Here is a 15,285-nt window from a genome sequence, read left to right as displayed (position 1 = left end):
GACGGATTTGATGATGGTGAGATCAGATCACTGTGTGGAGCACCGGCTGTTGTCAGACTCCTTGTGTATTCAAAAATCTCACTGGATCATTACAATTAATGGCAAAATGAATGTTTAGAAATGTGAACGGATATTTCCTATTGACACACTACAGCAAAAGATATAAATAACTGGCTTAAAACCTTTTTTGGGGGGTGAAAATACTGACATGCCTAAGACTTTTGCACAGTACTATATATATATATATACACACACACACATTATTAATATATATTAACATATATATAACATTTTTAACATGTAATCGCTTTATTTGTGTTAAAAGTAACAAACCAAGATGTCGCTTTGATTTGTGGCAGGAACATGCTGATTTTGTTACTTGTGAAATCTCTCAAACACCCTCAAAATTAAATATACATTATAAAACAAAGATGTACATTTTAACACGCACTTGGGCGTTTACCAAATCTGTTTCGTCAATATTATATTTTTACAGTTTTAACTGAGGGTGCACCTCAGTTCTCAGAGGAACACTGCTTGACCCTGCAAATGAATAATGGCCCTACCGTTTTTATTTTAGAGATGACAACTGGACACCACTCCCTGAATTAAACATACACTACTGTCTGAAATGTTTGTCATTACATAGTTTATAACATTTCACATATTCAAAAGAATAGTAGGCATCCTACAGTATACACTGTGGAGTATGCAGTACTCTAGTAATCCATTTTATTCTATTCACAAAGAGGTGTGTAAACGGGCGGGGTTCAAATCTCTAGCTTGACGGCGTGGATTGACAGCTTTAATCACCAATCCTTGAACAGATATTTAGTTTGTTTTGATAACTCATCCAATCGTAATTGATGGAATGTCGGAACGGGGCGGGTCCTTAGTGCGTCACTCGGAGCAGATGGCGGTGGTGGCGGGGAGCGGATCGCTTCTGCTGCTGCACTGGCCGGCGAGGAGGAGGGGATAACGGGGGGACTCTACGACGAGACTCGGTGGACAAATTCTAATAACTTAAAACAACCCCGGAGCTTGAATTGGGTGCACGTAAATGGACAGGACTTTATTTATCCGCTGCGTTAAAAGCCTAATTTTCTCCCTTTGCGGGCCGAAGGCCTGAGGATTTGAGTGATTATTGGATCCAGAGTTTCAGCCAACACACAGATCTGCCCTATAAACGACGGATAAATGCTTGGAAGTTTGTTATTTAGGGGCTATTTCATCTCTTCCCGATTTGAACCGCCGAACCGGCTTAATTTAGGCCTCATTCGGACATTTAAATCAGCGTTAAAGGGATGGTTTATCTCAGTTAGCTCGGCGGCTAATAACTCGCTTATTCACAATGAATCAATATTAGCCGTTAGCAGTTAGCATGTACGGCTAATTTAAAGGAATAAATCCGTATTCGATAATCTCAGACCGATATTTTGTAGTGATATGTTTTCAGTCACGTGTCTTGTATCCGGTTGTATTGATTACTCGGGTGCTAATGCCTTGGGTTATCTGTGGCACTGTGTCTAAATGCATGGAGTCCCGTTATATGACTGGCACAGATAGTAAAATACCTCTTGAGTCTGGAGCAGAAAGACAGCACAGCAGTAAATGCTGACTTTTTGTCCATTTCAGCTCTTCATGCACCTTCATTTAGCTTGAGTTCATTCATTGGATCCATTGATTCACATCTGATGACAGAATCAGCCCAGGTGTGAGTTTCAAAGGTGTTTGTCATAGACCAACACACCTGAGCAGGTAGAGCACGTGCTTGTGTGTGTGTGTGTGTCATCATGGGGAATACAGTGTCCTGCTGCGTATCTCCCAGCGGGAGCCCCAAACTACCCCGGCAGGTGGAACGTCTGGAGGACTATCAGATCAACACAGATCTGAGCGATGACACCGGTCCATACCTACAGCACATCAGTGACCGAGAGGTGCCCGATGGTAAGTTCTAGTGGGTGTTGTGGTCTCCTGGTAAAAGATCTAAACCACAGTTGCACTAGTGGAGATCAACTATCTGGACCAACCCTGCTCGAACACACCTGAAATAGCTCATCAATGTCTTAATATCTACTTGATAATTACAGACAGGTGTGATTGAACAGAGTTGGAAATGAACTTTGCAGGAAGATGGATCCCCACTAGCAAAACTGAGCAACCTTGAGCCAGACAAGTGGTTTTCAGCTGCACTTTTTGAATGTCTCTTTATTTAGCCTGATTTGTATCATGGGCTTATTTGAAGAGCTTTCAAGATCTGAAATAGATGTGTCAAATAAGGGCACATCCAGAATGTGCAGTTCCGAGGTTCTCCAGGACCGGATTTAAGAACCAAATCTAGAACTTTAACTGAAATGTTGTAGGTTTGAACAATGTAAGGGTTCATCCATGTCACCAACTGTCACCACAAAACAACAGTATTATATTATATTCAAAACTATTCAATTCTGTTTTATTCTTCTGTTATTGTGTTTCTGCATTCGTGTGCCACAGCGTCTTGAAGAGCTGTGCTGAGATCCGATGCCTTGACCTCTTCATCTCGTGGGTCGGGTTTCTCCTAAGAGCTCAACACTTTAAGTGCTGTTGGTTAGCTCTGAAAATGGACAGCCTATGACATTTTTGGTCAAAATTACAGTTGCAGATTTAAAAATCAGCTATTGTTACTGAAAGAAAAGAGGTTTATGGAGATTTATCGAAGAATGTCTGTTAGAATTTGGGATGTGTGTGTGAAGCCTTTTGGGGCTGTTTGCAGTTTTTACTGCCGTTTATTTAGCCTGAGCTATTTTACCCTCAGGGGAGACATACATAGACACACACACACAACTTAATGTCCAGTGCTGTATTTAGAGCAACATGTCTTCATCTTTGTTTCAAAGCACATTATGACAGCACTGTAAACTCCACTACTTCGACTGTGGTTAATCCTTTATGATTGGGACATTCCAGGTCATGGTTAATTTGGAATTTTGTTAGAGAACTTACTCTAAGTTTAACTGGCAGAGATTATCAAAAATGTTTAGTATTCCTGGCATCCCAGTGATGTCGATCTTTGGGACAGCTGCATTCTCTCCTTATCTCTCTCTCTCTCGTTGGGAATCTGAATGAGGCACGTTTTGTTCCCTTTGGGGCTTAGAGGTTGAGTTTGGATAAACTTAGTTTTCCTGCATTGAACTGTCTCACCATTTTCATGAACAGAATCACAGTTCTCTCTGGTGTCTTATGTGAGTGTTCCCAATCTTTTTTGTCTTATTTACCCATTAGCAGGCCTTATGTACCCTTTAATAACCACCAAACCAGGAGAAAAGAGAAGTGCAAGAAAGATGAGCACTGCTGCTGAGATCTTCATTAAAATGTCATTTGTGATTTATTTCTACTGCAGTGACAGCACTGAAATTTATTTGCAAGTTGTGAATTCTCTTTTATAAGTAACAAAATCTGTCTGTGACGTACACATAGCACTTGTTAGGAATCACTGTGCTCCACGACACTACAGCCGTGTTCCTCTCCTCAGTGAGGATGGCTGCCCTACCCCCAGGGCTTATTTTTGACATTGGTGGTGGGGGAGTGGGAGTGTCAATTGAGTACATGAGCTCTAGAGACCTGTGGAATGAATGAATGAATCTCTGTTGTTTAAGCATATACAGAACTGTTCAAAAGTTTGGGGTCAGTATGAATTTTTTTTTTTTTAAATTAATTCTTGTATTCAGAAATGATTCATTAAATTGATCAAAAGTGACAGTAAAGAAATTTACAAAGTTACAAAAATAAATACTGTTTTTGATCTTTCTATGCAAAATCCTATAAAAATGTATCACAGTTTTCAGGAAAAAATATTAAGCAGCACATTGATAAGAAATGTTACTTGATACTAAAACAAAAACGGTTCTTTTAAATTGTACTACTATTTCACAATATTACTTTTGTACTGTATTTTTTATTGAATAAATGTAGCATTGACTTATTTCGAAAACATTAAAAATAATCTTACCATCCCCAAACTTCAAACAACAATATATGTTAAAGGGATAGATCACCATAAATACTAATCAGTGCTTCCCACAGGTTTGAAATATACTTGCGGTGGTAGCCGGGCGAAAAATTCTCCTATTACCCACGGCACAAAAATGGTCTACTACATGTGACAAACAAATAATGTGTGATTTTTAACAGTATTTTTATTTATTGAAATTAATTTTAATTACATAGCATATTACATTTAATTACATACTAATATTATGCATTGTAAATTATGCAAAATTACAGCATTTAAATGGTTCACCTTTTCCTGTTCTCTTTGCTGTCATATAGTGTCTCTCTCAGTGAATGGGACACAGATTTTACTAGTAAAATTTATCAATTGAATAAATATGTCAAATAATGTCTTTTCTTCCTGTGGGATAGACTCATAGACTGTAAAAAATATGGACGTAGTGTCCGTGACGTCACCCATAGAGTTCTGAACAGCAGTTTTGACGCAAAAATGAGGCCGCGGCCATCTTAGCTGCACGTGACCGCACGTCACTCACGGATAACTGAAAATGGGCAAAGAGGCGGGACGTAGTTGGAGCCCATGCGGCTTGTTGCTGAAACCACGCCCGCCCTAGCTATCTATCTTAGACACTATCTAAAATATTAATAAAGATAACAATATCATTAGAAAGTACTAAAGGTTTACTGTCAATCTACAGTGATTTTTAAGATAACGTTATAGATGCTCTAACACCAGTAGGCTAATTAATTTGTGTGGGGTGTGCAAATAACACAAAAAAATCAACTGGGACTTCATACCTTTAATGAAATAGAAATCGCGAGATGAATCCAATCCGTTGCACTTGGGTAAAATGTCCATTTCAAAACATAAAACATCGTTTATAATGTAAAACTCTATACATACATATATAGGTACCAGATATCTGTATAATGTTCTCTCAAACTAATGAGCACGTGTCCAAAGTAGAATTTTTCAAAATAGTGCAGCAGTTTTAGTTATATCCAAGCAGTGCTGTCGGAGTTGTATATCCTCCTGGTATTGTCATTGTAGTAAATCTCAGGAACAAAACTTTTAGCCAATGCCACGACGATCCAACAACGTGTGTTCCGCATGCGAGCACATGTACACAGACTGACATCTGTCTCGAGTATGCAGCAAGCCATATATTGTATAAAATAATCCAGAAAAAAGGCACAAATACGGCTGAGATGCCAAATTCAGCGGCTGGAATTAGCTGAGGTAACATGACGGCTCACAGACAGCAGTGCCAATCCACCTGTCACTCAAGTGACCACGCCCTTAATTATGCAGAACTTTAAGGCTTAATATAATTTAAACGGATGAGTTATAAAAAAATTCACCCCCCTCAGAGTTGTCATGAAGGACAAAATTAGCAGTATAGACCAAAACACAATGTGAACCAGAGTGTAAACATGTTTTTTTCTGCTGTAAACTTGGCTATTTTAACATGATGGTCAATGAGATTCTGCTCCCTTTTGCAGCCTGTCCCTAGCGGCCAGTCGATGAATCGCAGTTTAAGTTACTTCCGTATTGGCTTCACGAGAAACTGGGGGAGGTTGCCGCTTGGATAGACTACAATAATTTACTATGAATTAAATGGAAATCAAATTAAATACAATTTATTGTGTAACCAAAATACCAATAGTGCCCAAAAGAAAATGAAAAAACTTAGCGTGTGACTTTTAATTATAAACAAGCCCAAAATACACCGGGACTCTTATTTTGAAATGCATGTACTATTGCAGGCTGATCCTTCAGATTCTTACAACCATATAAAACATTTAATATACAGGCCATAAAGTAGACATTGTAATAATTCATCAACTTGAGTTCATTAGAAATCGCTTGGCATAAATCTGCGCTTTTCATTGATTGAGAATCACTTTGAAGCAGTCTGAAGCGCTGTTGCGCGAGCCTGTAGAACGCGCAACAGCGCCGCCTTGTGACTTTGCAAAATGCAGCACCCGTGGGAATGTTAGTGGGAGAAAACAGTTCTGACGCACACATAATGAGCAGGTACGAAACAACTAGTTAATCGATCGTGGATGGTTTCATTATCTTGCGCAGATATAAAAGTATAAGAGGATAAAAATAATAAAAGCAAAAATGTGTCTCCAAATATACTTGGGCGGCCATTATTATACGTGGGCGGCCCGCCCAAGTAAAGTCTGTGTGGGAAGCACTGCTAATACTGTCTTTAATTTACTCACCCTTACGTCGTTCCAAACCTGTTGGACTTTTATTCTGTTGAACACAAAAGATACATTTTTGAAGATTATCTTAGTTATCCTTTCCAATAACGAAAGTGAAGGAGGACTGGAGGGAAAAAAGCTAAATAAAAGTCTATATTGACTTTCAAATCTTCCAAAACCAAACAATAGCTAAAAGTCACTTGCATGTTTATCAGAGTTCATGAGAGAAGAAGCGATGCTTGAGTGGACAATGAATCATTCTTTTCAGTGAATTGTTCATAAAAATTGTGTGTCCATTTTGATGCTTGAAGCTCCAGTCCCTAGTCATTGTAATTGCATGGAAGACAGTGTCTGGTGTCCCTTTTTCCCACAGAAGTTACATAGGTTTGGAGCAACATGAAAGTGAGTATATGATGACAAAATGTTTAGGTTTTTGTTGAACTAATCCTTTAAAGCAGTAATTCATGGGAGGTCATTACAGGGCTTTTACCACGGTTAAGGAGTGTTCTTATGCACAAAGCGAGGTGGAGTAAAATCACTGTAACACACAGCCTCTTGTTGCTTTTGGTCTAATCTTTATTTGTGCTCCACCAAGAAAAAACGCATTTGTATTTGCCTGCAGTGTGACGTTAGTTTTGCGTTTTAACACTGAGTTGGCGAACAGATAATTGGCTCTGGTTTGCTGCCCGTATATGTTAATTAAAGCTGCCTTGTCACCAGGCGTTCCTGCACCTTCCTATCGGTCAGCGTTCTCTCTCACCCATATCCATCGATCTCTCAGGGGAAGGATTCTGTGCCTCAGCTCTAACAAGCATTTGGTTGAGAAATAAATCTTCAGGTTTTCCCAACTGAACTGGACTTGGCATTTTTTTACTTTGCCATGCCATTCACATTCTCTGATAGGTAATGGCTGTGATAATTTGTGTTGAAGATAGCTGTCAAGACTGGTACTGCCAGGTTCTGAGGTTTTCATCTCCTAGAGTATGCCTTTGGATGTATCTGAATTAAGTCCTTGGAAATTATCTATGCTATGCAGTGATCATAATTTAACATGAAGGTGAATTGCAGCAGGAATTGGACATTTGAGTGACATTTCGATAGTTACCTTTAAATATCTTTGCCATTTAGTCTTGTAGCTTGCTATAGACTTAGCAAGATTTTCTCAAACTGTTGCTTCATAGTTGTTGACCTGCAAGAGAAACGTTTATGCTAATGCCCTCTTGCAGGCATAGTGCCCCTTGTGGTACTGCTGACAATGCTACATGCATTATGATTTGACATTTGTGACCCTGGACCATGAAACCAGTCATAAGGGGCAATTTTTTGAAATTGAGATTTAGACATCATCTGAAAACTTAATAAATAATCTTTCCATTGATGTATGGTTTGTTAGGATAGGACAATATTTAGCAGAGATATAACTATTTAAAAATATGGAATCTGAGGGTGCAAAAAAATCAAAATATTGAGAAAATCGCCTTTAAAGTTGATCAAATGAAGTCCTTAGCAATGCATATTTACTCACAAAAATACATGTCTGATATATTTACGGTAAAACATGATCTTTACTTAATATCCTAATGATTTTTGGCATAAAAGAAAAATGGATCATTTTGACCCATACAATGTATTGTTGACTATAAATATACCCGTGTGACTTATGGCTGGTTTTGTGGTCCAGGGTCACATTTGATCCATTGGGACACAAAATTATGTGATTGTTTTCACATACTTGTAAAAGTACATTTTGGGCTGTAGACTGTAGAGTAAAGTCATCTAAAACTGGGTTCCCAGAACCCCCTCTAGAATCCTTCTGCCCTGCACCTGCGCTGCACACCTCCTGCCAGTTTTGTAGCTCCCATGACATGGTTGCAGCTGTCCAAACATCTCCTTGGAGTGTGTTTACTGTATAACTTAGCAGCACTGGCACAAATCTTTTGACCCTGTCTCCACTGAATTCCAAAAAGAATGCCTCTTCATTGGCTGGTGAAGACACCTTTTCATGAAGTGGCCTGGGCAAAATCCTCGGTCCTAAAATTCTGACCTGCACTTTGGGTAGAACTTTTTTGCATTTGACCGATACAGACAAACATAACACCATATCGGTAAAGTTGAATTTGTGTCTCGGCTAGGGGAGTCGGTTCTGTTTGTTATATGTGCTCGTCCTGTAATGTATCTGGCACAGCTCCTACGGTGCATGGTGGTGTGGGTGGAGCTATGAGTGTAAGCTTGCGTTGTATTGCAGTGCCCATACAATAGGCTCATTGTGCCCACCACTCCTCTCGCTCCTGTGGCAAGAGCGGGTAGCAGCGTGTTCCTGCCAGTCAGTTTGAGCGTGCCGAATAGGACTACACACCACCTTATTACTGTTGTAGGGGGGTTTCAGTTTGAAGATGAATATTTATTCTGAATGATCACTGCCACAACTGCTTTTCTAGCACTCTAGCTTTTTAAAGCAGAAAAATTGAATCTTATGCTGTACTGCAAGTATGGAGTTTTATTATTTTTTGAATGAAATTAATATTTTTATTCAGCAAGGGTACATAAAAGTGAAAGTAAAGAGGTTTCAATTTTTTTTTTTTTTAAGATTTCTGCATCAAATACTGTTCTTAAACTTTCTATTCATCAAAAAAAAAAAAAAAAAAAATTATATCATGGTTTCCACAAAAATATTAAAGGGATAGTTCACCCAAAAATGAAAATTTGATGTTTATCTGCTTACCCCCAGAGCATCCAAGATGTAGGTGTCTTTGTTTCTTCAGTAGAACACAAATTATGATTTTTAACTGCAACCGTTGCTGTCTGTCAGTCAAATAATGCTAGTGGATGGGAACTTCTACTATAAGAGTAAATAAAACTTGCATAGACAAGTCCAAATTAAACCCTGCAGCTTGTGACGACACATTGATGTCCTAAGACAAGAAATACTGTTCGGTTTCTCACACAAACCGATCGTTTCGTGTCTTAAGACATCAATGTGTCGTCACGAGCTGCAGGGTTTAATTTGGATTTGTCTGTCGTGTTTTATTTACTCTTATAGTCCAAGTTCCCTCTGACTTGCATTATACCACTGACAGACGGCAGCGGTTGCAGTTAAAAATCATCATTTGTGTTCTACTGAAGAAACAAAGACACCTACATCTTGGATGCGCTGGGGGTAAGCAGATAAACATCAAATTTTCATTTTTGGGTGAACTATCCCTTTAAGCAGCACAACCGTTTTCAAGATTGATAATAATAATACATGTTTTTAAAGCACCAAATCAGCATATTAGAATGATTTCATTCAGAATCATCTGACACCGAAGACTGGAGTAATGGCTACTGAAAATTCAGATTTGCCATCACAGGAATAATTTACATTTTACAATAAACAAACATGAAAATACAAAATACATGAAGATAGAAAAGTTTTTTTTTTTTTTTTTTTTTTATTAAATTATGATGTGTGAAATTGTAACATTTTTTTAAAGTTTTATATTTCATTGATATTTAAGTACATGCCATAATTTTTTAAGTGTTTTTTTTCCCTAATGTTTTTAATTATGTCTTCTAGATCTGGCTTTAGAGTCCAACCCCTCAGATCATGCCCGCGCCAGCACGATCTTCCTTAGCAAGTCACAGACAGATGGTGAGTGTTTCCAAAAATTGTCATCAGTTAATTATTTCATTTTACTTCCTAGTTAGCAGCTGCATATTAACTAGTGTTCTGACCCGTACTGTTAATAGATGGAAGATTACTGTTAAATGGCCAATGGCACGGCTTGTTAATATTTGTTAAAGAAATGTTTAACAAAAACCCTCGGTTTTCTCTTTTTCAGTACGGGATAGGAGGAAAAGCAATCACATAAACCACGTGAGTGAACGTGTTATGGACTTTGTTTTGTGGTTGTGCTTGCTTATACTGTTGGAACGTCCGCGAGTGTATTAAATGTTGGTCCTTTCCGAAGGTCTCACCTGGTCTGCTTTCAAAGAAGTACAGTTCCTGCTCTACAATATTCATTGATGACAGTACTGTTAGTCAGCCCAACCTGAAAAGCACAATCAAATGGTCAGTGAAGGTTCACTGTTTTATTGCATGATTTCTATATTATTGTTTATAGTTAAATATACACATTAATGAGTACATATTATTGAATGCATGTGTATTAAAAAAAAAAAAAAATGCAAAATGAAAAGGTAGAGTACTGCTGGTTGTTTTATTTTGTCTTGGTTTGCATGTTGACACATTTCTGTTCTCTGTTTCCAGTGTCACATTAGCAATATATTATCACATTAAAAACAGGTAGGTTTCGTTATGTTCTTTACCATGAGCAAATAATTTAAATTATACATTTGATGAGGTACTTCATATAAAATTTAAATGTGTTCTGTGATTTTTAAACAATTTCATTAATCCATTTTAGGGATTCCAATAGGTCATTGGACATCTTTGATGAAAAAATGCACCCCTTATCTGTAAGTTAACCCCTTATTTATCTTGTTTCATCAGCAGCTGATGGACAACTTTTTTTTTTTCTTTTTTTTTCAGACAGGCTGCAATATCTATTTTTGTGTGCATCAAATCCGTTTAGCTATTTAGTCTGAGCAGCAAAAAATGTTTTGCAATCCGATTTGTACATTTTATCTGATCCATGTGTGGTTTAAAATCCAGCTGAAATGGATTTTTGGAAATGTATTTCTGAACAGTCAGTTATTTTTGTTACTTGTAACACTGTAAGAATTCAGTCATTTTTCCTTATGCTCTCGCACTTTCCACAGTAACTCTTTGTTATAGTAGAAGGTCTCTTGGCATCCTACTGGCATTTGAGCTTAAATTTGAACTAGAAATTGTGAACATATTAGTATATTATGTATATAAATGCTTCCTTTGACAGAGGGAGCAGGTTCCTGATGATTACTCCCGCACAGACCCCGAACACAAACTCATCTATCGATTCGTCCGGACACTGTTCAGCGCGGCACAGCTCACGGCCGAGTGTGCAATCGTCACTCTGGTAAGAGAATGTCAGCCTGTCTGACTGGTCTGCTACACTTTCAACAATACAATGAGAAAAAAAGATAGTACAATGAGGGAAAAAATAAGAGGCTTCCATCAAGCAGAGGCTTTGATTTCTGACTGAGATGCTTAGGCACATTTTCCTGACGTCCACTAGAGGACAGCAGAGCACCAGAGAATGAATCATCATTTGCCCGTTTAACCTGTACAGGTCCTAAATCAGTTCCAACTTCTTTCTTATATCTTCAAGAAAATCATGTAATATGCACTGCTCACCCATTTCACGACCAGTTAATGTGATGTTAGTTGTTAGTTAAATCATGAAGAAACAATGAATACATTTTTTTCTGGGAAATCTGGGAATGCCATTTTCTAAAAATATACTGTTGTTCATTGTTCATGCAGATTAATTTATAATACGTGAACTAATGGTTATTTATAAAATATGAAACAACGTATTAGTATACACTATCTTCCAGTGTTTTTTAATTCATACTTCATATTCAGCAAGAGCGCATTAAATTGATCAAAATTGACAGTAAAGACATTTATATTTTCTGTTTCAAATAAATGCTGTTCATTTGAACTTACTATTAATCAAAGAATCTTCAGGTAAAATATCACACTTTCCACAAAAATATTAAGCAGCATGACTGTTTTCAACATTGATGATAATATGACATATAGCATATTGGAATGATTTCTGAAGGATCGTGTGACACTGAAAATGTGACTTTTTACTCTTTACTGTATTTAGAAATTATCATTAACCTAGATTAACAAGTAGTATTAGTAATTGTTATTTTTGTAATGAACACATTAGCTAATGTTAATGATTTTAATTTTTTTTTTTATAAAGGGTTAAAAAGCGTTTTCTGACAACATACTTCTCCACTGTCTTTGCTGCAGGTATATTTGGAGAGGCTGTTGACATATGCCGAGCTGGACATTTGCCCATCTAACTGGAAGAGGATTGTTCTTGGAGCCATCCTGTTGGCCTCAAAAGTCTGGGACGATCAGGCCGTGTGGAACGTCGATTACTGTCAGATCCTCAAAGACATCACTGTTGAGGACATGTGAGTGAGATAATATAATCACTGTCCGTTCCTGCCAAAATGCTACAGGTCATTTGTACCATCCGTGTATGATCTAGAACAAAACGTCCCGATGTGATACATCAGTGCACCATCCAAAATCTAGTATGTGCTGCAGGAAGGAGACAGTACTGCTTCACTCCTCTTCCAACTCATTCCAGTCTACAACTCCCACATACCCCACAACTTCCCATATCTCCCTTGGAACAAGACACACTTCAAAACCTTGTTTTTTTGTTTGTTCTCATGTCTCAATATCCATATAAATGACAGAGACAGGGTTTGTGTGTGTACGTCTGTTTTTGTGCTGTTCTACCTGATTGTGTATGTTAAAGGCCATGTCCCTCTTCTCTCCTCTCTGCCCCTTCGCTCTATTTTCATCCCTTTCATTGAAGCAGTCTTTGTGAGCCTCTGGGCTGGCGGGCTTCAAGTGCTCTCAGACTCCTCTACAATGGTCCAGGCTCTCGCCCACTCCATTTGTTGCCCCTAGCGACCGAACCTCCCCCCTTCCCCTCTCCCTGCACCACCCATACCAATCTCAACCTAATGTCTGCTCTTCCCAAAACATTCGGGTCACTGTCTCCATGATGACAGTCTCTGTACCTATGATGGCTTGGGGGTGTAAAAGATGTTTATGGTTTATAATATTACTATTATAATGGGTAACAAATAGTATGAACTTTTTTAGTTTTGATTGTTTTGTAATATCAAGTTTATGATATTAGATTAAAAATGGAGAATTTAGGACTCTCCTCATTTTAAATGTTCTTTACATTTCATGGCTTTTTTGCAGGTGACTTAAATAGCCCAAAGTAAATAGTAACATTTTTAAAAGGACAATTATTCAGTGTATTCTTTCTCATTTAATATGAGATTACATACTAAGGGCCAGATTTACTAACAGCTTGCGCCAGTGTTAAACTACTGTCAGGATTTACTAAAGACACGCTATGAATAATTAGCACTGAAAAGGTGTGGACAATTATTTTTGCGGCTGACCTTATTGCACATGAATTTGTAGGAGTTTCCCTTTCAGACACAAAATTTATGGGAGGACAGTATTTAAATGAATCATGCAAGGTGATTTACTAAGGTTTGCTCTAATCAATTTACTGGTATTTTATTGGTATTTATTACGCCATTATACATTATATATTCTTGGTAGATTGCATTGGAAATCATAAAAATGATCCGGCTTCATCCTGTTCTTTTATTTGCGTGTCGTCAGTACTGTAGATCACGTGCAGGACTTTCCAGTCCCATCTGCGCTTTTTTGGAATTGCGCTCTCACGCTAATTTGCTGTGTTTAGTAAATCTGGCCCTAGATGTATAATTATACTCTATTGTTCAAAAGTATTTTTTTAGCCAAATCAGTACTTGTGACTGTAAAGACAAATAAATGCTCTTTTGAACTTTCTATTCAAAGAATTCTGACAAAAACAATCACCGTTTCCTCAAAAATATGTTTTCAACACTGATAAAAAAAGAGAGAGAAAAGTTACTTGAGCAAATCAGCATATTTAGAATGATTTCTGAAGGATCATGTGACACTGAAGACTAGAGTAATGAAGCTGCTGAAAATTCAGCTTGGCCATTCCAGGAATAAATTACTTTTTTTTTAAAATTAAGTAGAAAACATTTTAAAATGTAATATTTCATAATAATGCTGTTTTACTGTATTTATGATCAAATAAATGACTTTAATAATAAATGAAAGAGACTTCTTTCAAAAACATTTTAAAAATCTTGCTGACCCCAAACTTTTAAATGATTGAAAAATTGAAAATGCTGTTTAAAGTAGTTGGATGTAGCAAAAAGTTTAGTATGTCACATTGTGAATGCTTGATGTGGATCGTATAGTTGTCATGTTGCTTCTTTTTTCTAATCGGTTTACATTTTATTTACATTGATTTTAACACGTTCGTGACTAATTTAATTTAATCTCAATATCAATTTTTCAGGAACGAGATGGAAAGACATTTTCTGGAGCTGCTGCAGTTTAACATTAACGTACCGGCCAGTGTCTATGCCAAGTATTACTTTGACCTGCGCTCTTTAGCAGACGACAACAACCTGAGCTTTCCCTTGGAGCCACTAAGCAATGAACGAGCACAGAAACTAGAGGTGGGGAGCTAAACAATTTGACCAATTTTGTTTGGGACATGAAATCATTTGTCTTTAACTAATGGGTCAATGTATAAATACAAAAGTTCTCATTTCAATTTTTTATTTCAAAGGCAATCTCAAGACTATGTGAGGATAAGTACAAGGATCTGAGCAGAGTGGCCATGAGGAGATCATTCAGCGCAGACAACCTTGTGGGCATCCGCAGATCCAACGCCGTTCTTTCTTAGAGCTTTTGCTCGGAACAGTCACCACTCTAAGACGGCGCTCGATGGACAAAACTCGTTCTCTGCCCCTTCCTTTGGCTGCGATGTTACGCCAGTCGAAAGATCCTACATCTTACCCAACCAATGCAGAACAACATAGAGACAAAAACAGACTGAATGGGGTTTTTTTGTTTGTTTTTTGCTTACTATGTAGGCTACTAGCTGTGAACTGTCAGTTTTTAATTGAAATCATTTGCAGATGGAGTATTTTAAATAAACACTAATCATGTAACGCGTCTGAATTTATGTTTGAAGAATGTTTTACAAGGTCACTCCAAACTGTCAGAAGGTTGGTTTAAGTGTTTTTTTTGCATTACACTGAAAAATTAATCCAGGGATTTTAACACATACAGTTCTTTCTTTCTTAAGTGCTAATTATCCATGTTAGAACTGTATTTGTTTTAAACAAAAAACTAATAAAGTGCAGGTTTTTAATGCCTGTAAAAAAAAAAAGGGCGGGGGGGGGGTTGAAATTGATAGTACTCTACTAACAAAACATCAGGGTAAACATGCTTAGTAGGATTTGTTTTAGATCAACACGTTGAATCTTTTTTCCAAAACAGCAGTAAAAATAAAAAGCACAAATGATTGACCAAAC

At 37.5% G+C, this 15,285-nt stretch overlaps 1 protein-coding gene across 1 annotated transcript; it reads left to right on the top strand.

The window, feature by feature from the left end:
* Nucleotides 1-888: 888 nt before the first annotated feature.
* ccnyl1 (cyclin Y-like 1) lies at nt 889-14,919 on the top strand. The gene is made up of 10 exons (XM_048193661.1): nt 889-1,947; nt 9,761-9,835; nt 10,026-10,060; nt 10,155-10,255; nt 10,454-10,489; nt 10,611-10,662; nt 11,082-11,201; nt 12,113-12,279; nt 14,259-14,421; nt 14,535-14,919. The coding sequence occupies exons 1-10, from the start codon at nt 1,794-1,796 to the stop codon at nt 14,649-14,651; spliced, it is 1,020 nt and encodes a 339-aa protein (XP_048049618.1). The 5' UTR covers nt 889-1,793; the 3' UTR covers nt 14,652-14,919.
* Nucleotides 14,920-15,285: the final 366 nt, after the last annotated feature.

Source organism: Megalobrama amblycephala, linkage group LG6, assembly GCF_018812025.1.
Source record: "Megalobrama amblycephala isolate DHTTF-2021 linkage group LG6, ASM1881202v1, whole genome shotgun sequence".
NCBI classification, from domain to species: Eukaryota; Metazoa; Chordata; class Actinopteri; order Cypriniformes; family Xenocyprididae; genus Megalobrama; species Megalobrama amblycephala.
Note: the sequence above shows the minus strand (reverse complement) of the source record. Positions and strands in the feature narration are given on the sequence as shown.